General features: G+C 44.1%; 1 protein-coding gene across 7 annotated transcripts in view; it reads left to right on the forward strand.

Moving 5' to 3' along the window:
* The window catches only part of WDR17 (WD repeat domain 17), a 217,495-nt gene that overhangs the window by 185,998 nt on the left and 12,034 nt on the right, over positions 1–19,463 (forward strand). For 5 of the 7 annotated variants that reach the window (XM_073577634.1, XM_073577644.1, XM_073577626.1 and 2 more), the window contains 5 exons: positions 7,646–7,757; positions 11,299–11,440; positions 11,818–11,920; positions 13,311–13,412; positions 17,451–17,549. In XM_073577634.1, coding sequence (XP_073433735.1) covers positions 7,646–7,757; positions 11,299–11,440; positions 11,818–11,920; positions 13,311–13,412; positions 17,451–17,549 — 558 coding nt within the window. Of the gene's footprint in view, positions 1–7,645; positions 7,758–11,298; positions 11,441–11,817; positions 11,921–13,310; positions 13,413–17,450; positions 17,550–19,463 lie in introns of those variants that run through there. The other 2 variants (XR_012232611.1, XM_073577665.1) reach the window with 2 other exon arrangements.

The raw sequence follows: 19,463 nt of genomic DNA on the forward strand, positions 1-19,463 counted from the left end.
CTCAGATCAGGAGGTTTCGTTCAGACGGGCAGAAACTCCCTCCAGGGTTTTTCCTTTCCATTCCCAGTTTGGGAAAATTTTTACCAAGGAAAGAGAGGATCCGACCAGACGCTTTCAAAGAGGAAAACGTCTCGGCATACTCTACCCATTTGCTAAGGAGCTCACGGACAACTGGTCGGCCTCTCCCTCGGTCGATCCGCCCGTGTCCAGGCTATCCAATAACACGGTTCTCCCACTTTCAGGCGTGGCGTCCCTAAAGGATTCTAATGACAGGATTATAGAATCCCTGGCGAAGTCTGCCTTTGAAGCGGCTTCAGCGGCGGTGTGTCCAATCTTTGCTTCATCCTGGACAGCAAAGACCATAGCCACGTGGGCAGACGACCTTCGGCAGGGCATCTTAGATAAGGCGCAACCGGAGCATTTGGCCAATCTCGCCAATCAGATCTCCCATGCTGGGGACTATCTTCTCTCCGCTTCCTTGGATGCTGCATCCTGTGCAGTTCAGGCGTCAAGCAACGTTATTGCAATTCGACGTACACTTTGGCTAAAGGCATGGCAAGCGGACTTGTCTTCTAAAAAGTCCCTCACTAACCTGCCTTTTCAGGGGGTGCGCCTCTTTGGGTCCCAATTGGACCAGATTATTAAGGACGCCACCGGAGGCACGAGTTCACTCCTCCTTCAGTCCAAGCCTCACAGACCCCCACTAAGGCGTCAGTTTCGACCCTTTCGGACTTTCCGCCGTTTCAATACGGCGGACAACTCCTCCAGCCAACAGAGACCGCAGGCTCGCCAGGAGAGAAGGAAAGTTTCCTTCAGACCCACTCCTTCCTGGCGACCCCACTCCTCCCAGGGCAGACCGTCCAGATCTAGATCTGGACGGTCTACTTCAGCATGACTATCATCGGGCACGCGAAGGGCCTTTCCAATTGGGAGGTCGACTTCTTTCCTTCAGGGACGTTTGGCTGGCCGCCGTGGAGGACGCCTGGGTCAGGGAGGTCGTATCCTCAGGATACAAGATAGAGTTCGTCTCTCTCCCACGGGATCGTTTCTTCGAATCCCGGCCTCCAAAGGATCCAGCCTTGATCCCGGGGTTCTCTACAGCTATCGCCGCTCTCCTCAGTTCCGGGGTGATTGTGCCCGTTCCCGAATCGGAGCGCTTCACGGGGTTCTACTCGAACCTGTTTGTAGTGCCGAAAAAAGACGGCGCAGTTCGACCCATCTTGGATCTCAAGCTGCTCAACAAGAGGGTCCGCCTTCGCCACTTCCGCATGGAGTCGCTTCGCTCGGTCATCGCCTCCATGGAGGAGCAGGAATTCATGTGCTCAATAGACATCCAAGATGCCTATTTACATGTTCCAATTTTCTCCGGACATCAGAAGTTCCTGAGCTTTGCGATTCGACAGCACCACTACCAGTTTGTCGCACTGCCCTTCGGTCTTGCCACCGCTCCCAGAGTCTTCACAAAGATCATGGCTGCGTTGCTGGCTTTGTTGAGAGTCAGAGGCCTCATTCTTTTCCCGTACCTAGACGATATTCTGATCAAGGCTCCCTCATTCCAACAGGCTCACCAAAGTTTGTCAATCGTCCTGGACACTCTTTCCAATTTCGGGTGGATCGTCAACAGGAAAAAGTCCTGTCTGGTTCCTACCCAACGCCTGGTCTTTCTAGGTCTTCTGTTCAACACTCGTCGGTCAAGGGTCTTTCTCCCACAAGAAAAGATTCTATCTCTGCAGCAGGAAGTACGATCGCTGCAGACCTCGCGATTCCCATCCCTCCGTACAGCCATGAGGGTCCTGGGAAAGATGGTCGCGGCGATAGAGGCTGTTCCCTTTGCACAATTTCACGCCAGGCCTCTCCAGCAGGCCATTCTGTCGAAATGGAACAGGTCGCCTCGGTCCCTGGATCGCCCTGTCCATCTTTCTTACCGGATCAAGCGGTCTCTCAACTGGTGGTTGTCGTCACCTCTCATTCTATCGGGTCGATCCTTCCTTCCCATTCACTGGCAGATAGTAACCACAGATGCCAGTCTCCTCGGTTGGGGTGCTGTGTTCCGCAACCACACTGTTCAGGGTCGATGGTCGGATCGGGAATCAGCTCTACCGATCAACGTTCTGGAGATTCGAGCGATCCATCTTGCTCTGGTCCACTGGGAAAGGCTCCTCAAGGGACTGCCGGTACGGATTCAGACAGACAACGCCACAGCGGTGGCATATGTCAACCGCCAAGGGGGAACACGGAGTGTTTCAGCCCTGGCGGAGGTGTCCAAGATTCTTCGTTGGGCGGAGATTTCCGTCCCGACAATTTCCGCGGTTCACATTCCCGGCGTAGACAACTGGGCCGCCGATTTTCTCAGCCGCGAGGGTCTCGTGGCGGGAGAATGGTCCCTACATCCGGAAGTGTTTCATCTGCTCTGCCTTCGGTGGGGAACCCCGGATGTAGACCTCATGGCGTCTCGCCTCAACAGGAAAGTCCCACAATTCGTGTCCAGGTCTCGGGACCCTCTGGCAGTGGGCGCCGACGCCCTGGCCGTTCCTTGGTCCCAGTTCGAACTTCCCTACCTGTTCCCTCCTCTGCCTCTTCTTCCCAAGCTGTTGAAGAAGATCAAGGCAGAAGGACTTCCGGTCATTCTCATCGCCCCGAATTGGCCCAGAAGGTCTTGGTTCGCGGACATTGTCACCCTTCTCGCGGACGCCCCCTGGAAGCTTCCAGACAGAACAGATCTGCTGTCTCAGGGTCAGATTTGCCACCCCAATTCTCGGCCGCTCAATTTAACGGCGTGGCTGTTGAGACCGAGGTTCTGAAACGAGCAGGATTTTCCGACCACGTAATTCAGACCATGATCCGAGCCAGAAAGCCATCATCTTCCAAGATTTACTACCGTACTTGGAAGGCCTATTTCACTTGGTGTGAGACCAATGACGTCGCGCCCATGTCCTTTTCGCTCCCTTCAGTCCTAGCGTTTCTTCAGGCAGGATTGGATGCGGGGCTTGCCCTCAGTTCCCTGAAGGGTCAAGTTTCGGCGCTGTCCATTCTGTTTCAGAAAACGTTGGCTTCCCGTCCTCAGGTTAAGACCTTTCTTCAGGGCGTGGCTCACACGGTCCCGCCGTACCGGGCGCCCGTGGATCCATGGGATCTTAATCTGGTTCTTGAGGTTCTGCAAGGTCCGCCCTTTGAACCCCTCGGGGATATTTCCCTTTCTCTCCTTTCTTGGAAGGTAGCCTTTCTGGTGGCCATCACCTCCGTCCGGCGCGTGTCAGAATTGGCAGCTCTTTCGTGCCGCTCTCCCTTTCTGGTTCTCCACCAGGATAAGGTAGTTCTGCGGCCTCTGCCCTCGTTCCTTCCGAAGGTGGTGTCCTCGTTTCACCTCAACGAGGATATCGTGCTCCCGTCCTTTTGTCCGAATCCAACTCATCCCCGAGAGCGGTCCTTGAACAAGCTGGACCTGGTTAGGGCGGTAAGAGTCTATCTGTCTAGGACGACTTCCTTGCGAAAGACAGAGTCTCTTTTCATTATCCCTGATGGAGCGCGGAAAGGTCACCCGGCGTCAAAAGCCACCATTGCTCGCTGGATCAGATCGGCTATCCTGGAAGCCTACCGTGTTAAGCGTCGCGGAGCCCCTCCGGGTATCAGGGCCCACTCTACTCGAGCAGTGGGTGCCTCCTGGGCGGTGCGCCACAGAGCTTCCGCACTGCAGCTTTGCAAAGCTGCAACATGGTCATCGGTTCACACGTTTGTGAAATTCTACAGAGTCCACACCTACGCTTCGGCGGACGCCAGCCTAGGTAGACTGATTCTGCAGGCCGCGGTGGTGTGTCCGCTGTTCTGATGGAAGTTTGTTTCCCACCCCAGGGACAGCTTTGGGACGTCCCAAGGTCTCTGTGTCCCCCAATAAGGCGAACGAGAAAACAGGATTTTTGGGTTGCTTACCGTAAAATCTGTTTCTCGGAGCCTTCATTGGGGGACACAGCACCCTCCCATGTTTTACAGCTCCTGTTCTTACTTTGGTTGAATGTTTACAGTTGAGTTGTTTATGTTGTCAACCTATTCTGTTACTTCTCCTACTGCTTTCTCACTAACTGAGGAATTCTCTGCCGGTCGGTGGGGTGTACACTGCGGAGGAGGAGCTATCTTTTTTGTGCATAGTGTCAGCCTCCTAGTGGCAGCAGCATACACCCAAGGTCTCTGTGTCCCCCAATGAAGGCTCCGAGAAACAGATTTTACGGTAAGCAACCCAAAAATCCTGTTTTTTCGTGATCTTGGGTTGAGTGAGGGATTATATTTTGCATGCCAAGCTGACGTTTTTATTGATACCATTTTGTTGCAGATAAGATCTTTTACTTGCCCGTTATTGCATTTTAATGCAATGTCTTGGCGACCAAAAAAATGTAATTCTGGCGTTTTACGTTTCCAGCGATCAGGTAAATCTTTTTTTTTATTGATAGATCAGGCGATTCTGAACGTAGCGATTCCAAATATGTCTATGTTCGATTTAATTTTTTTTTTAGTTTGAATGGGGCGAAAGGGGGGTGATTTGATCTTTTCTATTTTTTTATTTTTTTTTATATTATTAAAACTTTTTTTTTTTTTTTTTTTACTTTTGGCATGCTTCAATAGTCTCCGTGGGAGACTAGAAGCTGCCACAGCCCGATCGGCTCTGCTACATAGAGGCGATGATCAGATCACCTCCATATACCAGATTTACTCACTTGCTATGAGCGCCGACCACTGGGTGGCGCTCACAGCAGGCCGGCACTGACAACCATAGAGGTCTCCCGTTGTTATGCCAACACACCGGTGACTCGCGATCACGTGATGGGGGTCACCGGCGTGCGTATTTCTGGCCTGATTGCCGGAAGCGCTTGTTAAATGCTGATATCAGCGTTTGACAGCGGCATTTAACTAGTTAATAGCTGTGGGTGGATCACGATTCCACCTGCGGCTATTGCGGGCACATGTCAGCTGTTCAAAACATCTGCCGTGTCCCAGGAAAGATGTGGGCTCACCGCCGGAAACCACATCAAAGGGAGGGAGTCCAACATCGGCCTACTATTACGCCCGATGTCGGAAAGGGGTTAAAGCAGGGGACAGGAGAAACAACGGACTGCAGTTTCACAGCATTTCTATTCCTGCAATTTGAATATAAGCTATTCTTTGAGCTGTGCACCACATAGACATATCCTATAAGAAGTTATATATGGACGGCCTTCCATACCAATATTTTTAGATCAAAAAGTTGGTGCCTCTTTACTCCTCTACGTGGTCCCTTTTTGACACGTACCGGAATCAAAGCTCTGGCATCTGGGAAAAGCAGTACAGGTAGCACGGTTTCCAGGCATCAGGTGCTTAATCTACCTCTCATCATTGTTGCCTGGTCTCCCTGCAATCAGCTAGACCAGGCGACGCTGGTGGAAGTTGGAGTTAACATTCGCTGTGTGTGTATATCGCGTATTAAATAAATAATATCTGTACTTGTATTTATTGTTTAAATAAATCATATTAAAAAATGGTGTGGGGTCCCCCTTCATTTTCCTAACCAGCTGAGGGAAAGCTGGGGGGCTGATGTTAACATTCTGGGAAGGGACCAACAGCCATCAAGGTTCCCAGGCTATTAATATCAACTCACAGCTGTTTTCTTAGCCTTTACTAATTATTATTATAGTTGGGGACACCCCACAATATAATTTTCTGAGAAGGGGCCGATGGCCATAAAGGTTCTCGGGCTTTTAATAGCAGGTCACAGCTGTTTGCTAAGCCTTTTCTGGTTATTATAGTGGGGACCCCCCACAAAAAAATTACGTTGGGTCCCCCCTATATTTACTAACCAGCAAAGACTAAACAGACAGCTGCAGTCTGATATTAATAGCCTAGGAAGGGGCCACTGTTATTGACCCCCTACCGTACCAGAATTTGTGCATCTAATGGATGCGCCATTTCTGGGGCGGCTGAGGGCTGATGTTCTTAGTCTGGGAGGGGGCCAATAGCCATGGCCCCTTCAGGCTATTACTATCATCCCATCATCCCACAGCTGTCTATTTAGCCTTTGCTGGTTAGTAGATATAGAGAAAACCCCATGTCATTTTTTGGGGGAGTCCCCCTATAATAACCAGTAAAGGCTTAGCAAACAGCTGTGACCTGCTATTAATAGCTTGAGAACCTTTATGGCTATCGGCCCCCTCCCAAAATATTAACATCAGCCCGCAGCTGTTGGCTTTCCCTCAGATTGTTAGATAAATGAAGGGGGATCCCATGCCATTTTTTTGTATTATTATTATTATTATTATTATTATTATTATTATTATTATTATTTATTTAAACAATAAATACAAGTGCAGAAAAATAAGCACGTAAAGCACTGATTGTAAATCACACTGACATATTTCTATCTATGGTATGTTCCTCATTGCTATCTCTATCTTTGAACATCTTTAATACATAAAACTCTTTAATTTCTATGCTGCATTTCATTCCATATGTGGCACACTGACCGCACACAAGATGTCACATGGATGTCACACATGTACAAATGGATGGCACACGGGCATGGACCACCAGTACTGTTTTTTCCAGTGCCAAAATAAGTGAAGGGGGCCTAGAAGAAACTTCTGGCTCATGCATACAACATAGAGTGAGCTGGCTAGCCGGAATTGCGGTGACGTCACTATGAAGCATAGCATGGCACTGCACACCGGAGAGAACAGCGCTAGGTGAATATATTAACACACTAACACCAGATTACATGCATATACACACGTTTAATTAAAAACAATATTTATGGGAGTGCTTCTTTAAAGGGTTATTCCCATCTCCAAGATTCTATCCCAATATGTATGAGGTGTAATAATAATAATATTAGCAAATGCCTCCAATTAGAAATGTAGTATAGTTCTTCTGATTCGCTATGTATCTTTCCTCGTGCATTGCAAGACCTTATGTATCCATAGTTACAACCACTGATATAGTGAGTTAGTTAGTTGCTAGTGATCGTAATCATGGATAGCTAAGGTCCTGCAGTGCCTGCACATGAGAAAAGAGACATAGTGAATCGGAAAAACTATACTACATTTCTAATTGGAGGCATTTGCTAATATTATTATTACACCTACTACATATTGGGATAGGATATTGGAGATGGGAATACCCCTTTAAGTCATCATTAAGTATTCACAGCACAAATCCATTCTCTTGTACTGACATCTTATACAAGTTTTTACTCCATCAATAAACATTATTAATAAAGAACTTAATCATGAAGTCATTGTGGTTCCAGTATTTTCCTTTTCTTCAGATTAGACCATTTGTTATGGTCTTGGCACCCTCTGCACTCTGTTTATGGCATGTTTTTGCCTAACGGCATGGATACTTGTTACTTGATACTTCATATACCATTGTCTTCTGGTATATGAAGAAAAATAAAGAAACATACGATATAAAATCTTGAGCTGTGTAATGTATGGCAAGTGAGGAATAGAATCTATTTTTGAAGAAGGGATTCTTCAAAAATAGATTCTATTCCTCACTTGCCATACATTACACAGCTCAAGATTTTATATCGTATGTTTCTTTATTTTTCTTTATATACCAGAAGACAATGGCAGATAGTGCTCGGATGATGACACCATAAGTGATTAGAATGTATATCTTACAGGGACCTGGCGACAGATCTTCTCAGAATGATACCTGACAATGAGCTCTTCCTAGTCAAGCTGTGCGCGTTTTATCCAGGATGCAGTGCGGAGATTAATGACCTGCATAGCAAAGTACGTTCCAGAATCCTGTGCCTGATATTTTCCGATGGGTACCATACTTGATGAACGTGATTCACTACATACAGGGAGCTTTATGTCTGTATATGATCAAGGACGTCTCACATGGGAATTGGATTTCTAGAAATTGTCTCCATGTGCAGTTCCATCTGCCGGACAAGTGGGAGCTGTTATTTTCTCTTTCCACATCGACCTGAGATCCGTGTGGAAAATCTCCCATTTCACTAGTCAGAAAAAAATCAACCGCAATCGCATAAAGACTTTGGGAAGTTAATATTGCTGACATTTTATTTATACAGACAGCAAAACAGAGCAGTGTTGGGTATAGCGACATATGCGATTGGTATCGAAGACGTTGACGTTTCAACCCATCCCGAGTTTTTCTGAAATAGTCGCTGCGTCCTGAGATAGGTGGGCGATCCTTGTGAACAGTGTAGCTTTCCCCAGAGCGCACACTGCGCAGTTCACAAGGATCCCCCACCTATCTGGACACGGTGACTATTTCAGAAAGGCCCTGGATGGGTCGAAACATCAACGTCTTCGATACCAGTCGCATATGTCGCTATACCCAACACCGCGCTGTTTTGCTGTATGTTTAGTAAAAGTAACAATCTTTCAGGTATGATAGCTGTTCTATGTAAGGTAATCATACCTACACGATTATTACTTTGTTCCTCTTAGGCTGCATTCACACAACTGTATGTCCACAAGAAAACTGGCCACACACAGACCGCGTTAGGACCAATGTTATTCTGTAGGGCTGTTCAGATCACATTTTTTTACACAGACTGAATTTCCGCATGAAAAAATTGCAGCATGCACTATTCTCTTCCATATTATCTCCTATTGTGATTCCAATGCAGATCATCCATATTGCATCTGATTATTACAGAGAAATTGCAATTAACATAAAAAAATTGTTTTTGATCTTGTATATTTTAATAGAGAAGCACTCCGATTAAAAATGTAGCTGGTTATACCTGAGTAAATGTGTGTGTAATGTAGAGCAGATGTATTATATAGTATATATAATATACTCACCGATTGCTGTGTACTCCAGTTATCAGCGCCGCTCCGGGTCTCTACTGGGTCATGTGACGGCTATTCCGACCCACCAGATCACACTTGGGTTTATGTGTGAGCCAGATTTCACTTTTACAACGCAAGTCTATGGAGCCATGATTGGAGTCTCTGTAGACATACATGGTAAAAGGAACATCTGCAGCGGTGTGGTGTAATAGCTGTCACATAACCCAGAAGAGGACCAGAGCAGCACTGCAGCCTCAGAGTAGATGGTAATTGGTGATTATATTAGCACAGCTACACTACCCTACATATAAGTTTACACAAGTATAGCGAATAAAAATTTTCATGGGAGTGCTTCTTTAAAGAGGTTGTCCTGGACTTTAATAACATTGATGACCCCACCACCGATAAGCTGTGACTGGTGTCGGCCATAACTGCTCAGTTAGAGAGCTGCACGGCACAACTCTGATCACTATATAGTGGTATAGTGGCCGGGTACAGCACATCCACAGCTGTGACAGCACCAGGCTGGAGGACTTCTGCTCTCCCTGGCAGCTACAGGTGCTTCTCACAAAATTAAAATATCATCAAAAAGTTAATTTATTTCAGTTCTTCAATACAAAAAGTGAAACTCATATATATAGTCATTACAAACAGAGTGATCTATTTCAAGTGTTTATTTCTGTTAATGTTGATGGTTATGGCTTACAGCCAATGAAAACCCAAAAGTCATTATCTCAGTAAATTAGAATACTTTATAACACCAGCTTGAAAAATTATTTTAAAATCCGAAGTGTCGGCCTACTGAAATGTATGCTCAGTAAATGCACTCAATACTTGGTCAGGGCTCCTTTTGCATCAATTACTGTATCAATTTAGCGCGGCATGGAGGTGATCAGCCTGTGGCACTGCTGAGGTGTTATGGAAGCCGATTGCTTTGATAGCAGCCTTCAGCTCGTCTACATTGTTGGGTCTGGTGTCTCTCATCTTCCTCTTGACAATACCCCATAGATTCGTTATGGGGATAAGGTCAGGCGAATTTGCTGGCCAATCAAGCACAGTGATACTGTTGTTTTTAAACCAGGTATTGGTACTTTTGGCAGTGTGAACAGGTGCCAAGTCCTGCTGGAGAATGAAATTTCCTTCTCCAAAAAGCTTTTCGACAGAGGGAAGCATGACGTGATCTAAAATTTCCTGGTTGACTGCTACGCTGACTTTGGTCTTGATAAAAAACAGTGGACCTACACCAGCAGATGACATGGCTCCCCAAACCATCACTGATTTGTGGAGACTTCCCACTGGACCTCAAGCAGCTTGGATTGTGTGCCTCTCCACTCTTCCTCCAGACTCTGGGACCTTGATTTCCAAATCAAAAGCAAAATTTACTTACATCTGAAAACAACACCTTGGCCCACTGAGCAACAGTCCCGTTCTTTATCTCCTTGGTCCAGGTAAGATGCTTATGGCCTTGTCTATTGGTCATGAGTGTCTTGAAACAAGGAATGTGACACTTGTAGCCCATGTCCTGGATATGTCTGTGTGTGTTGGCTTTTGAAGCAATGACTCTGGCAGCAGTCCACTCCTTGTGAATATCCCACAAATTTTTGAATGGCCTTTTCTTAACAATTCTTTCAAGGCTACAGTTATCCTGGTTGCTTGTCCACCTTTTTCTACCACACTTTTTCCTTCCACTCCACCTTTCCTTAATATGCTTGGATACAGCACGCTGAACATCCAGCTTATTTAGCAATGACCTTTTGTGGTTTACCCTACTTGTGGAGTGTGTCAATGACTGCCTCCTGGACATCTGTCAGGTTAGCAGTCTTCCCATGATTGTGGAGCCTACTGAAACAGACTAAGGGACGCTTAGGAAGCCTTTGCAGGAGTTTTTTGTTAATTATTCTAATTTACTGAGACAATGACTTTTGGGTTTTCATTGGCTGTAAGCCATAATCATCAACATTAACAGAAATAAACACTTGAAATAGATCACTTTGTTTGTAATGACTCTGTATAATATGAGTTTCACTTTTTGTATTGAACAACTGAAATAAATTAACTTTTTCTGAGAAGCACCTGTATGTGGTGCTGCTACTTCTATCAGGAGAAATTTTTCTAATTTTTCAGTTTCTATTTGCATAGTAATGTCAGTAAGACCAAAGGGGAAATTAAGGGATGGTAACATAAATCAAGATGTAAGTGTAGAATGGGCTTTCAATGGTACAGCTGTGCAGCATGAAATCATGGCAGATGTAGTTTTCCTTTCCACACATTAGCTGAGTGGGATCGTCCATATCTCTGAAGTGCAGCATGTGAACAGTGCCACCTCTGCAATGGGAGAACAGAAAAATGGTATTTTTGTGACAGGTGTATGATTACAGTGAATTCATGATTTTATGTTGTTGGATAACCCTTTTAAGAGGTCCACCAAGTGTGACATTTTGGCTCTGCTCTTTGGAGCTTTTCTCAAGTGATATTCCTATTCCCTGCTGCTCTTCTGTATATTCAGTGTAACCTGCCAAGTACAGAAGAATGCGCACAACTTGCCGAGAACTGCCATGGAGATGGAGACGTCTTTCAAGCTGTTAAATATTACCTGCTAAGTTCAGAACCTGAAAAGGCGCTGCCTGTTGGGATCGATTATGTAAAAGGTACCAAATAATTGCTACTATAGTATTAGCTAGTATCAGTAGATGTCACGGCTTTTTCTAGTGCAATGGCAAATAATAGAAGCTTCTCAGCGTGTGTCCTCCCATTGGGTGAAGGGTTTATATCTGCGGGTAGAAGCAGGGACAGCATATACTTTGTGCAGTATTTTAGGCTTTGCCCATGACCATCATGTACATCAGCTAGTCGTGGCGGCCCGAGACTGTTCTGTGACTTAGGGGCATGTCCTGTGCCTTTTACATGGTTATTCTACATGTCGAACTTCTAAGGCATGGAAATGCTTGTCTGCATGTACTTTGTGCAGGATGAAAGGAGCGTTTCTACACTTACTCATCTGTGTGTTCTGCTCCATTTTCTATAGAACAAATCAGCAATAGTGACTGGACCTTGGATTCCATATGTCCAATCCTTGATCTTCTCAGTTACATTAGGACGGAGAGATTAGTACTGCATAAATGTAGTGAGTGAGTATTCTTTCTCCTGCCTGTACTCCTCTGTATGTTCCGCTTCTTTACAGTCACCTATTGCACTTAGACCTCCGACCTATACACTATCTAATGAGTATGGGGGCCTCCTGCCCCATCTGTGTCAAATGATGCACGATTTGTCCGATTTCAGATTGCCAATCTTTTTGTTCTCAGCTAAATGTGCCACCGCACACAGAAGTTTGTCTCATAGAGAATACAGGCGTTCTTGTCCGAGCAAGCGTTCCAGTATATAGGGGAGAGAAAGCGGATGGCTGAACAATCATTTGGCTGATAGTGATTTTTGGGGGGCTACTTATTATTGTCACTGTAGAGGTCTGTACACGGGAGATGACTGACTTTTATGGCCTGAATTCTATGAATGTTAAGATAAAATCAACTGGCTGAACATAGCAAGCAACTCGATTATAAAAAGAAGATGCTATACAGATGAAAAACTGATCCCGGTAATATAAAAAGACATTTCAGATTCAGATAAAACAGTCGTCCTCAATTTCTTAGACGGATCCTGTCACGTTAAAAGGCGCTTTTAACCTCCAGATATAGGGTTCATCTGCAGGTTGGTTGTGTTCTGAACCTGCCCAGCGCTCACACTTAGACCCCCCACTGCCAGGAAGAAATTAATTTTGTTCTTCCCTACAATGTTCGTCGTTCAGGCACGGGAATTTTGCCGGCATGGTTCAGTCACCGCTCTGTGTATAGTGGCCAGCGGCTGTAACCACTCCCCAGGCCCTGACTGACATCTGACCCTAATGCTAAGTGGGCTTCCAGTCAGAACTAGGGGCACAGTTACAGCCGCCTCTCTCTATACACAGAGTGGTGACAGAAACCACACCAGTGCCACCCTCATGACTAAAACCCAAAGGCTGTCTGGAGGAATAAAGCTAATTTCCTCACGGCAGCAGGGCTCTCAATTCTGGCGCTGGGCAGGTTGTGAATGTTATTAACCTGCAGAGTAACTCCATATCTGCAGGTTATTAGCGTTTTTTTTCACGTGACAGTTTCTCCTTAAGCATGGAAATGTATGAGTACATTACCATCTAGTTGTGCCCCTACACAGTCTGAAACTGCCCAATCATTACTGGCAGCCAGACTGTGTAGGCACATATGTTTCCAGGAAGAATAGCTGGGAAATTGCACAAATTGTTTCCTCACTTATTACTTCTGAAAAGATTACGGTAATTAAAATTGTAATTTTTGGAATGAATTACAAATTACTATTACTAAAACTGACACCGGGTGAGCTGAGATAAAACAGGAATAGAACAGAAAAAGCAATATATGGCCAATTATCCTTTCCTTTCTTATGATATATTTTTACAATGGGTCACATTGTATACAGTATTATTTATTGTATCTTACCCCGCAGGGTCCGCAATGAGCTGCTGATATTGTGTGGATACATTGGGGCATTACTAGCTATTAGAAGGCACTATACAAGCATTGTTCCTGCACTTTATGAATATACCAGGTAAGAGCCTTCTATTAGTGGCACAAGAAAATGACACATAAGAATAAGAATATACACCATATACACAGTCCTGTATAGAAACCATTGTCTTTCTAAAATACAGTGTGATAAAAATGCAAGGCTTGCAGAAAAATGTGCTCCACCATTCATGTTGAAGATGAGCGCATGGAGTCACATAAGTCATCTTGTGCCATGTGAAGAAGTGATCCTAATTAAAAACTCTTAATTATCTGGAAAAAAGAGCAATGGAAGAGGCATGAAAGGGTTGTTAATGAGGACCTTTCACCAGTTTAAATTGGTATTATAGAATAGTGGATCAGAGCTGAATAAAACATATTTTATTTTTGTAATTTCTCTTCTCCGTAACAGGGATATTAGCTTGTAAAGTTTAGATTCAAATTTATTATTCAACCAATGAGGCCAGAAATAAATTTCTGAGGTCATTGACTTTTTCCCCTCCATGGCATTGACCAATCATAAGCAGGAGGTGTCATACAGGGGAAAAAGAACACTCCCCTAGAGCGAAGCTTAGAACAGGCTTTCTCATGTGTAGGACATGTGATGACAGGCCTGATCTCCTCACTGATCTCACTGTCAGCATTTACTGAGTACAAATGGAGGAGGAGAGTATAGCAGAGCTGTGTGTCATTGAAAACACCTTCCATCTGCAGTTTTCATTCCACAACAGTTAGTGTGGGGGGACTGGTAATTAAACAAAGCAAAGCTGACCGTGCAGTAGGATGAGCACTTCAGCTGCAAAGATGTTTGTAATGGCATATATAGTGGGTACGGAAAGTATTCAGAACCCTTTAAATTTTTCACTCTTGGTTTCATTGCAGCCGTTTGGTAAATTCAAAAAAGTTCATTTTTTTCCTCATTAATGCACCCCATCTTGACTGAAAAAAACAGAAATGTAGACATTTTTGCAAATTTATTAAAAAAAAAAAAAAAAAAACCTGAAGTATCACATGGTCATAAGTATTCAGACCCTTTGCTCAGTATTGAGTAGAAGCACCCTTTTGAGCTAGTAGAGCCATGCAACAAGTTTTTCACACCTGGATTTGAGGATCCTCTGCCATTCTTGCTTGCAGATCCTCTACAGTTCTGTCAGGTTTGATGGTGAATGTTGGTGGACAGACATTTTCAGGTCTCTCCAGAGATGCTCAGTTGGGTTTAGGTCAGGGCTCTGGCTGGGCCAGTCAAGAATGGTCACAGAGTTCTTCTGAAGCCATTTCTTTGTTATTTTAGCTGTGTGCTTTGGGTCTTTGTCTTGTTGGAAGGTGAACCTTCGGCCAAGTCTGAGGTCCAGAGCACTCTGGAAGAGGTTTTCATCCAGGATATCTCTGTACTTGGCCGAATTCATGTTTCCTTCAATTGCAACCAGTCGTCCTGTGCCTTCAGCTGAAAAACACCCCCATAGCATGATGCTGCCACCACCACCATGTTTCACTGATGGGATTGTATTGAGCAAGTAATGAGCAGTGCCTGTTTTTTTCCACACATACCGCTTAGAATTATGACCAAAAAGGTCTGTCTTTGTCTCAGCAGACCAGAGAATCTTATTTCCCATAGTCTGGGAGTCCTTCATGTGTTTTTTAACAAACTCTATGCAGGCTTTCATATGTCTTGCACTGAGTAGAGGCTTCCGTCGGGCCACTCTGCCATAGAGGGGGAAACGCGTCGGGTTCCCTTCTCATCTTTGGCTGATAAGTATAATCTTTTTCTCATATTATGATTGGCAGACCTCTGTTTTTTTCTTTTTGCAACATGTTAATTTTTCGCTGAATTCCTATGGGAGGTGAATGACATTAGCCTCATGCTACGAGAGTTCATTGAGCACACCCCTGTTTTGTTGCAATTAATATCTCATGGTAGATGGATTATTATATCCAGAGACATTTTGGATCTGTCATCTTATGTGCATTTTCTGATATATACCAAATTGTGGTTTTCCCTATTTTGGGATAATTGAATTTTGTGCATGTGCTTTATATCTATTATACTATCTGACTTCTCTGTAGACGTTTTTTGTATTTTCCAAAAAAGGGGTATTTACCCAGTGGTCTGTCTTTTGCAGCATGTCAGTATTTTTTTACTACAAGATAAGTTGATTTTAAGCTGCATTTCCAATATTCTTTTTGACTCCGAGATAAGCCCTGATTGTTGGGCATATATACTACGAGATAAGTCTATAGCACTTCAGCACTTTCCTATGAGACCAAGTGTCTCTCCACTATAGTTTTTTTTCGGCATTATATGTATGTGTGTATTTTTTCTGTGTATCCCGTTTTTGTATACGTGGTCTAGGGCTTTATTAGGGATACCAACGTTGAGCGGGGGCGCCACATCGTCAACAACTAGGGTGCCAACCTCCGCAGTCAGGAAGGGGCTTATTAGGGCCCAATAGGGTATGACTAGCTTTTTTTGCCCCCTTTTTTCATGCCTATATACCTATTCTGATATTGATTTTGTATATTATTTGGCTTTAGACCCTCTGGTATCTAGAATTTTCCTATTGTGATGTTTTAATGATTGAATTAAAAGGTAATTTTTAGGGGTTATTTTTCTTGTGGTTTCTGGTTTACTTTTGACTTCGAACTGTGACCTGACTACGCCTTTATCTCACCCCTCTGTGTATGACATACACTCCTGGGTTTTGACCTCGGACCTCTTGACTACCCAGCCTCACAGCTTTTCCTTAAGTAGTGACTAGTATCACATTAGTATACCACACAGAAAAATTCTGTTCTGACATTCTCTGGGGGAAGGAGGGATTTCCCCCTCATGACGTCCCCTGCTTATATTTGGTCAACATCCTGAAGGGGAAAAAGAACACAACCCCAGAGTTTCATCTCCTTTGTTGAAGTGGAAATTAGAATTTAAACTTTACAAGCTAAGATCCCCGCAACGGAGAGGAGAAATTTAAAAAATAGTAGATGTGGTCATGTTAACATGTCAAAACTGATGAACGGTCCTCTTTAAGAGTTGAATGTTAACATTTTAGCACCATTACATAATAAATGGTTAGATCTCTGTTTTCCAATTGAGCGCCGCATTCCCTGCTCCTTAGATAAGCAAGAAACTCCCGTCGGTGACTGGGATCAGAATTATTTGAATGAACTATATAGCTACATCTCTATACATGGGATTGGGAGAGAGTAGTAAATGCAGTACAATGGACCACCAACAGCAATAAAGATATATTTTAGAATGAAGTAAAAAATGTAGACATATTAAAACAAAAAGCATTGCATTTAGGGATGTTTACAGATTTAAAATTGTCTTCTAAAATCTTTTAATAAAAGTATACTTTGCAAGATTCTTATACTATGTGATTGACTCCCATTGATCTCAAGGATGAAGAAGCCCTCATCATCGTGCCCACTTGAGTTGTAGCTCAGACATCTTTGGATCTCAGTAACCAACCATATAGTCTCCAGTGAAATCAATAAGACTGTTCATTTCAGTTATAATAATAATAATCTTTATTTTTATATAGCGCTAACATATTCCGCAGCGCTTTACCGTTTGCACACATTATCATCGCTGTCACTGATGGGGCTCACAATCTAAATTCCCTATCAGTGTGACTTTGGAATGTGGGAGGAAACCGGAGCAGTCGGAGGAAACCCACGCAAACACGGGGAGAACATACAAACTCCTTGCAGATGTTGTCCTTGGTGGGATTTGAACCCACCAAGTGCTAACCATTGAGCCACCGTGCTGCCCATGAGTCAAGGCCCTAGCACAGAACCCAAAAATAAATGTCAACAAGGGTCCCCACACCCAAAGCATCCCTATATCAGCGGAGAGTTTCTAGGTCTAAGTGTAGTGTGGTGGTTGTATGTACCTTTGGTCTGTACACTACCCACATTCCAGTGCTTACTCTTCGTTTGCTGTCTCCACCTGGACTCACCATCTACTTTATATTGTACTGTGCAGCATTGCATGACTTGGGTGGTTGTTGCTTATTGGTTAACCTGTTCCTTGTGCAGAAGATATAACCTCACTTTCATCTTCCCTCGTTATACTTTGCAGTCAGCTTCTAAAACGTCGGGAAGTGTCTGTTCCTTTGCAGATTGAGCAGCTCTCGGTGGAGTTGGATGCATGGAGAGCATGTGCAGTATCCAGCAGCAAGTAAGGACCAACATTCAGGAGACATTATAACTCTCATTGTATAGAAGTATGTTAATTTGTTGGCAGGATATAGAGATAGGGTGAGAGATGGATGGGTGACAACTAGGGTTGAGCGAATAGCTTCGGATAAGTCCTTATCAGAATAGCTATAGTGCTTACCGAATAGCTGCATTGGGAACCCGGACACCTGGAGCGCTCCCGATAATCAGCTGTTCTCGAAGCAGCTCCATGTGTTGCGGCTGTGTGACAGTCACAGCACATGTATGGAGAGCCCAATAAACAGGCTCTCCATACATGTGCTGTGACTGTCACACAGCCGCGACACATGCAGTTGCAGTGCTGAACAGCTGATTATCGGGAGCGCTCCTGGTGTCCGGGTTCCCAATGCAGCTATTCGATAAGCACTATAGCTATTCTGATAAGGACTTATCCGAAGCTATTCGCTCATCCCTAGTGACAATTGGTGAATTTATATTTTGTCTCCTATAGTTTCCATACTGTCTTAGTTGTAGTATAATATACATGATACCTGACCTTCTCTATAACTGACTGCAGTTACATGTAACTTTCATTATTTTATATTAAAAGGAATCTGTCACCAAGTGTTAGCTACTGTATGTAATTTTGAGAGTAGCCTGATGTAAGGGCATAGACCCTGATTCCGACAATGTGCCACTAAGTGGGTTGCTTGCAGCACTTTGGATACAATCAGTGTTTGTTTTTTTTGCTGCAGATCTACGAGTTCTCTAAATGCTGAGCTCTGTATAACCCCGCCCACATCACTGATTGGCTGTTTTTTATGTACATTTTGCTTTGTCACAAAGCGGCCAATCAGTGGTGGGGGTGGGGTTTCATGGGCACGAGACAGCTAGTCCTGTATTGATAATCTCCTGCTAATAAAACTTTGATTTTATAAAAGCTACAAATATCAGCCCAGTAAGTGGCACATCGATGAAATCAGATTCTCTGTCCCTACATCAAACCTCTGTTAGCAAAAACCTGCTGACTTATTCCCTCTAAAAGCATGCAAGAAAAAGGTGGCACAATATCTTTGTATTAGTCTCCCATTGTGGTCTTTTCATGTAGCCAAGCTTGTATTACCATATCTTACTGGGACATAGCATATGTTGTTTTACTATATTGACTTGACATATTAGCAGGAGTGATGAGAAAGCGTGCTCGGATAAGGTGTTATCCGAGAACTCTCGTGTGCTAATGGAGTGTCTTTGGCGTGCTTGAATACTATGTTCGAGTCGCCGTGGCTTCATGTCTCGCGGCTGTTCAACAGCAGCAATACATGCAGGGATTGCCTAACCATCAAGCAATCTCTACATGTGTTACAGCTGTTGAACAGCCGTGAGACATGAAGCCACGGCGACTCGAACATTGTATTTCTTGAGCTTGAGTGTGAAAATGACTGCCAGGCAGTGTTACCATAGTACATCGATCAGTAATTACTGACATTAGGTGTGAAAATGACTTGTGCCAGGCAGTGTTACCATAGTACATCGATCAGTAATTTCTGATATTAGGTGTGAAAATGACTTGTGCCAGGCAGTGTTACCATAGTACATCGATCAGTAATTACTGACATTAGGTGTGAAAATGACTTGTGCCAGGCAGTGTTACCATAGTACATCAATTAGTAATTACTGACATTAGGTGTGAAAATGACTTGTGCCAGGCAGTGTTACCATAGTACATCGATCAGTAATTACTGACATTAGGTGTGAAAATGACTTGTGCCAGCCAGTGTTACCATAGTACATCAATCAGTATTTCCTAAGCTTCAGTGTACTATGGTAACCCTGCCTGGCACAAGTCACTTAACACCCGTCAGTAGAGGAGATGACATTTAATGTAACATATAGAGGTATTATAACAGATAATATTGATCAGAAGAGACCTAGGCAA

This window comes from Dendrobates tinctorius, unplaced genomic scaffold (genome assembly GCF_039654945.1).
Source record: "Dendrobates tinctorius isolate UK_male_01 unplaced genomic scaffold, ASM3965494v1 ptg000008l, whole genome shotgun sequence".
In the NCBI taxonomy this organism is placed as follows: Eukaryota; Metazoa; Chordata; class Amphibia; order Anura; family Dendrobatidae; genus Dendrobates; species Dendrobates tinctorius.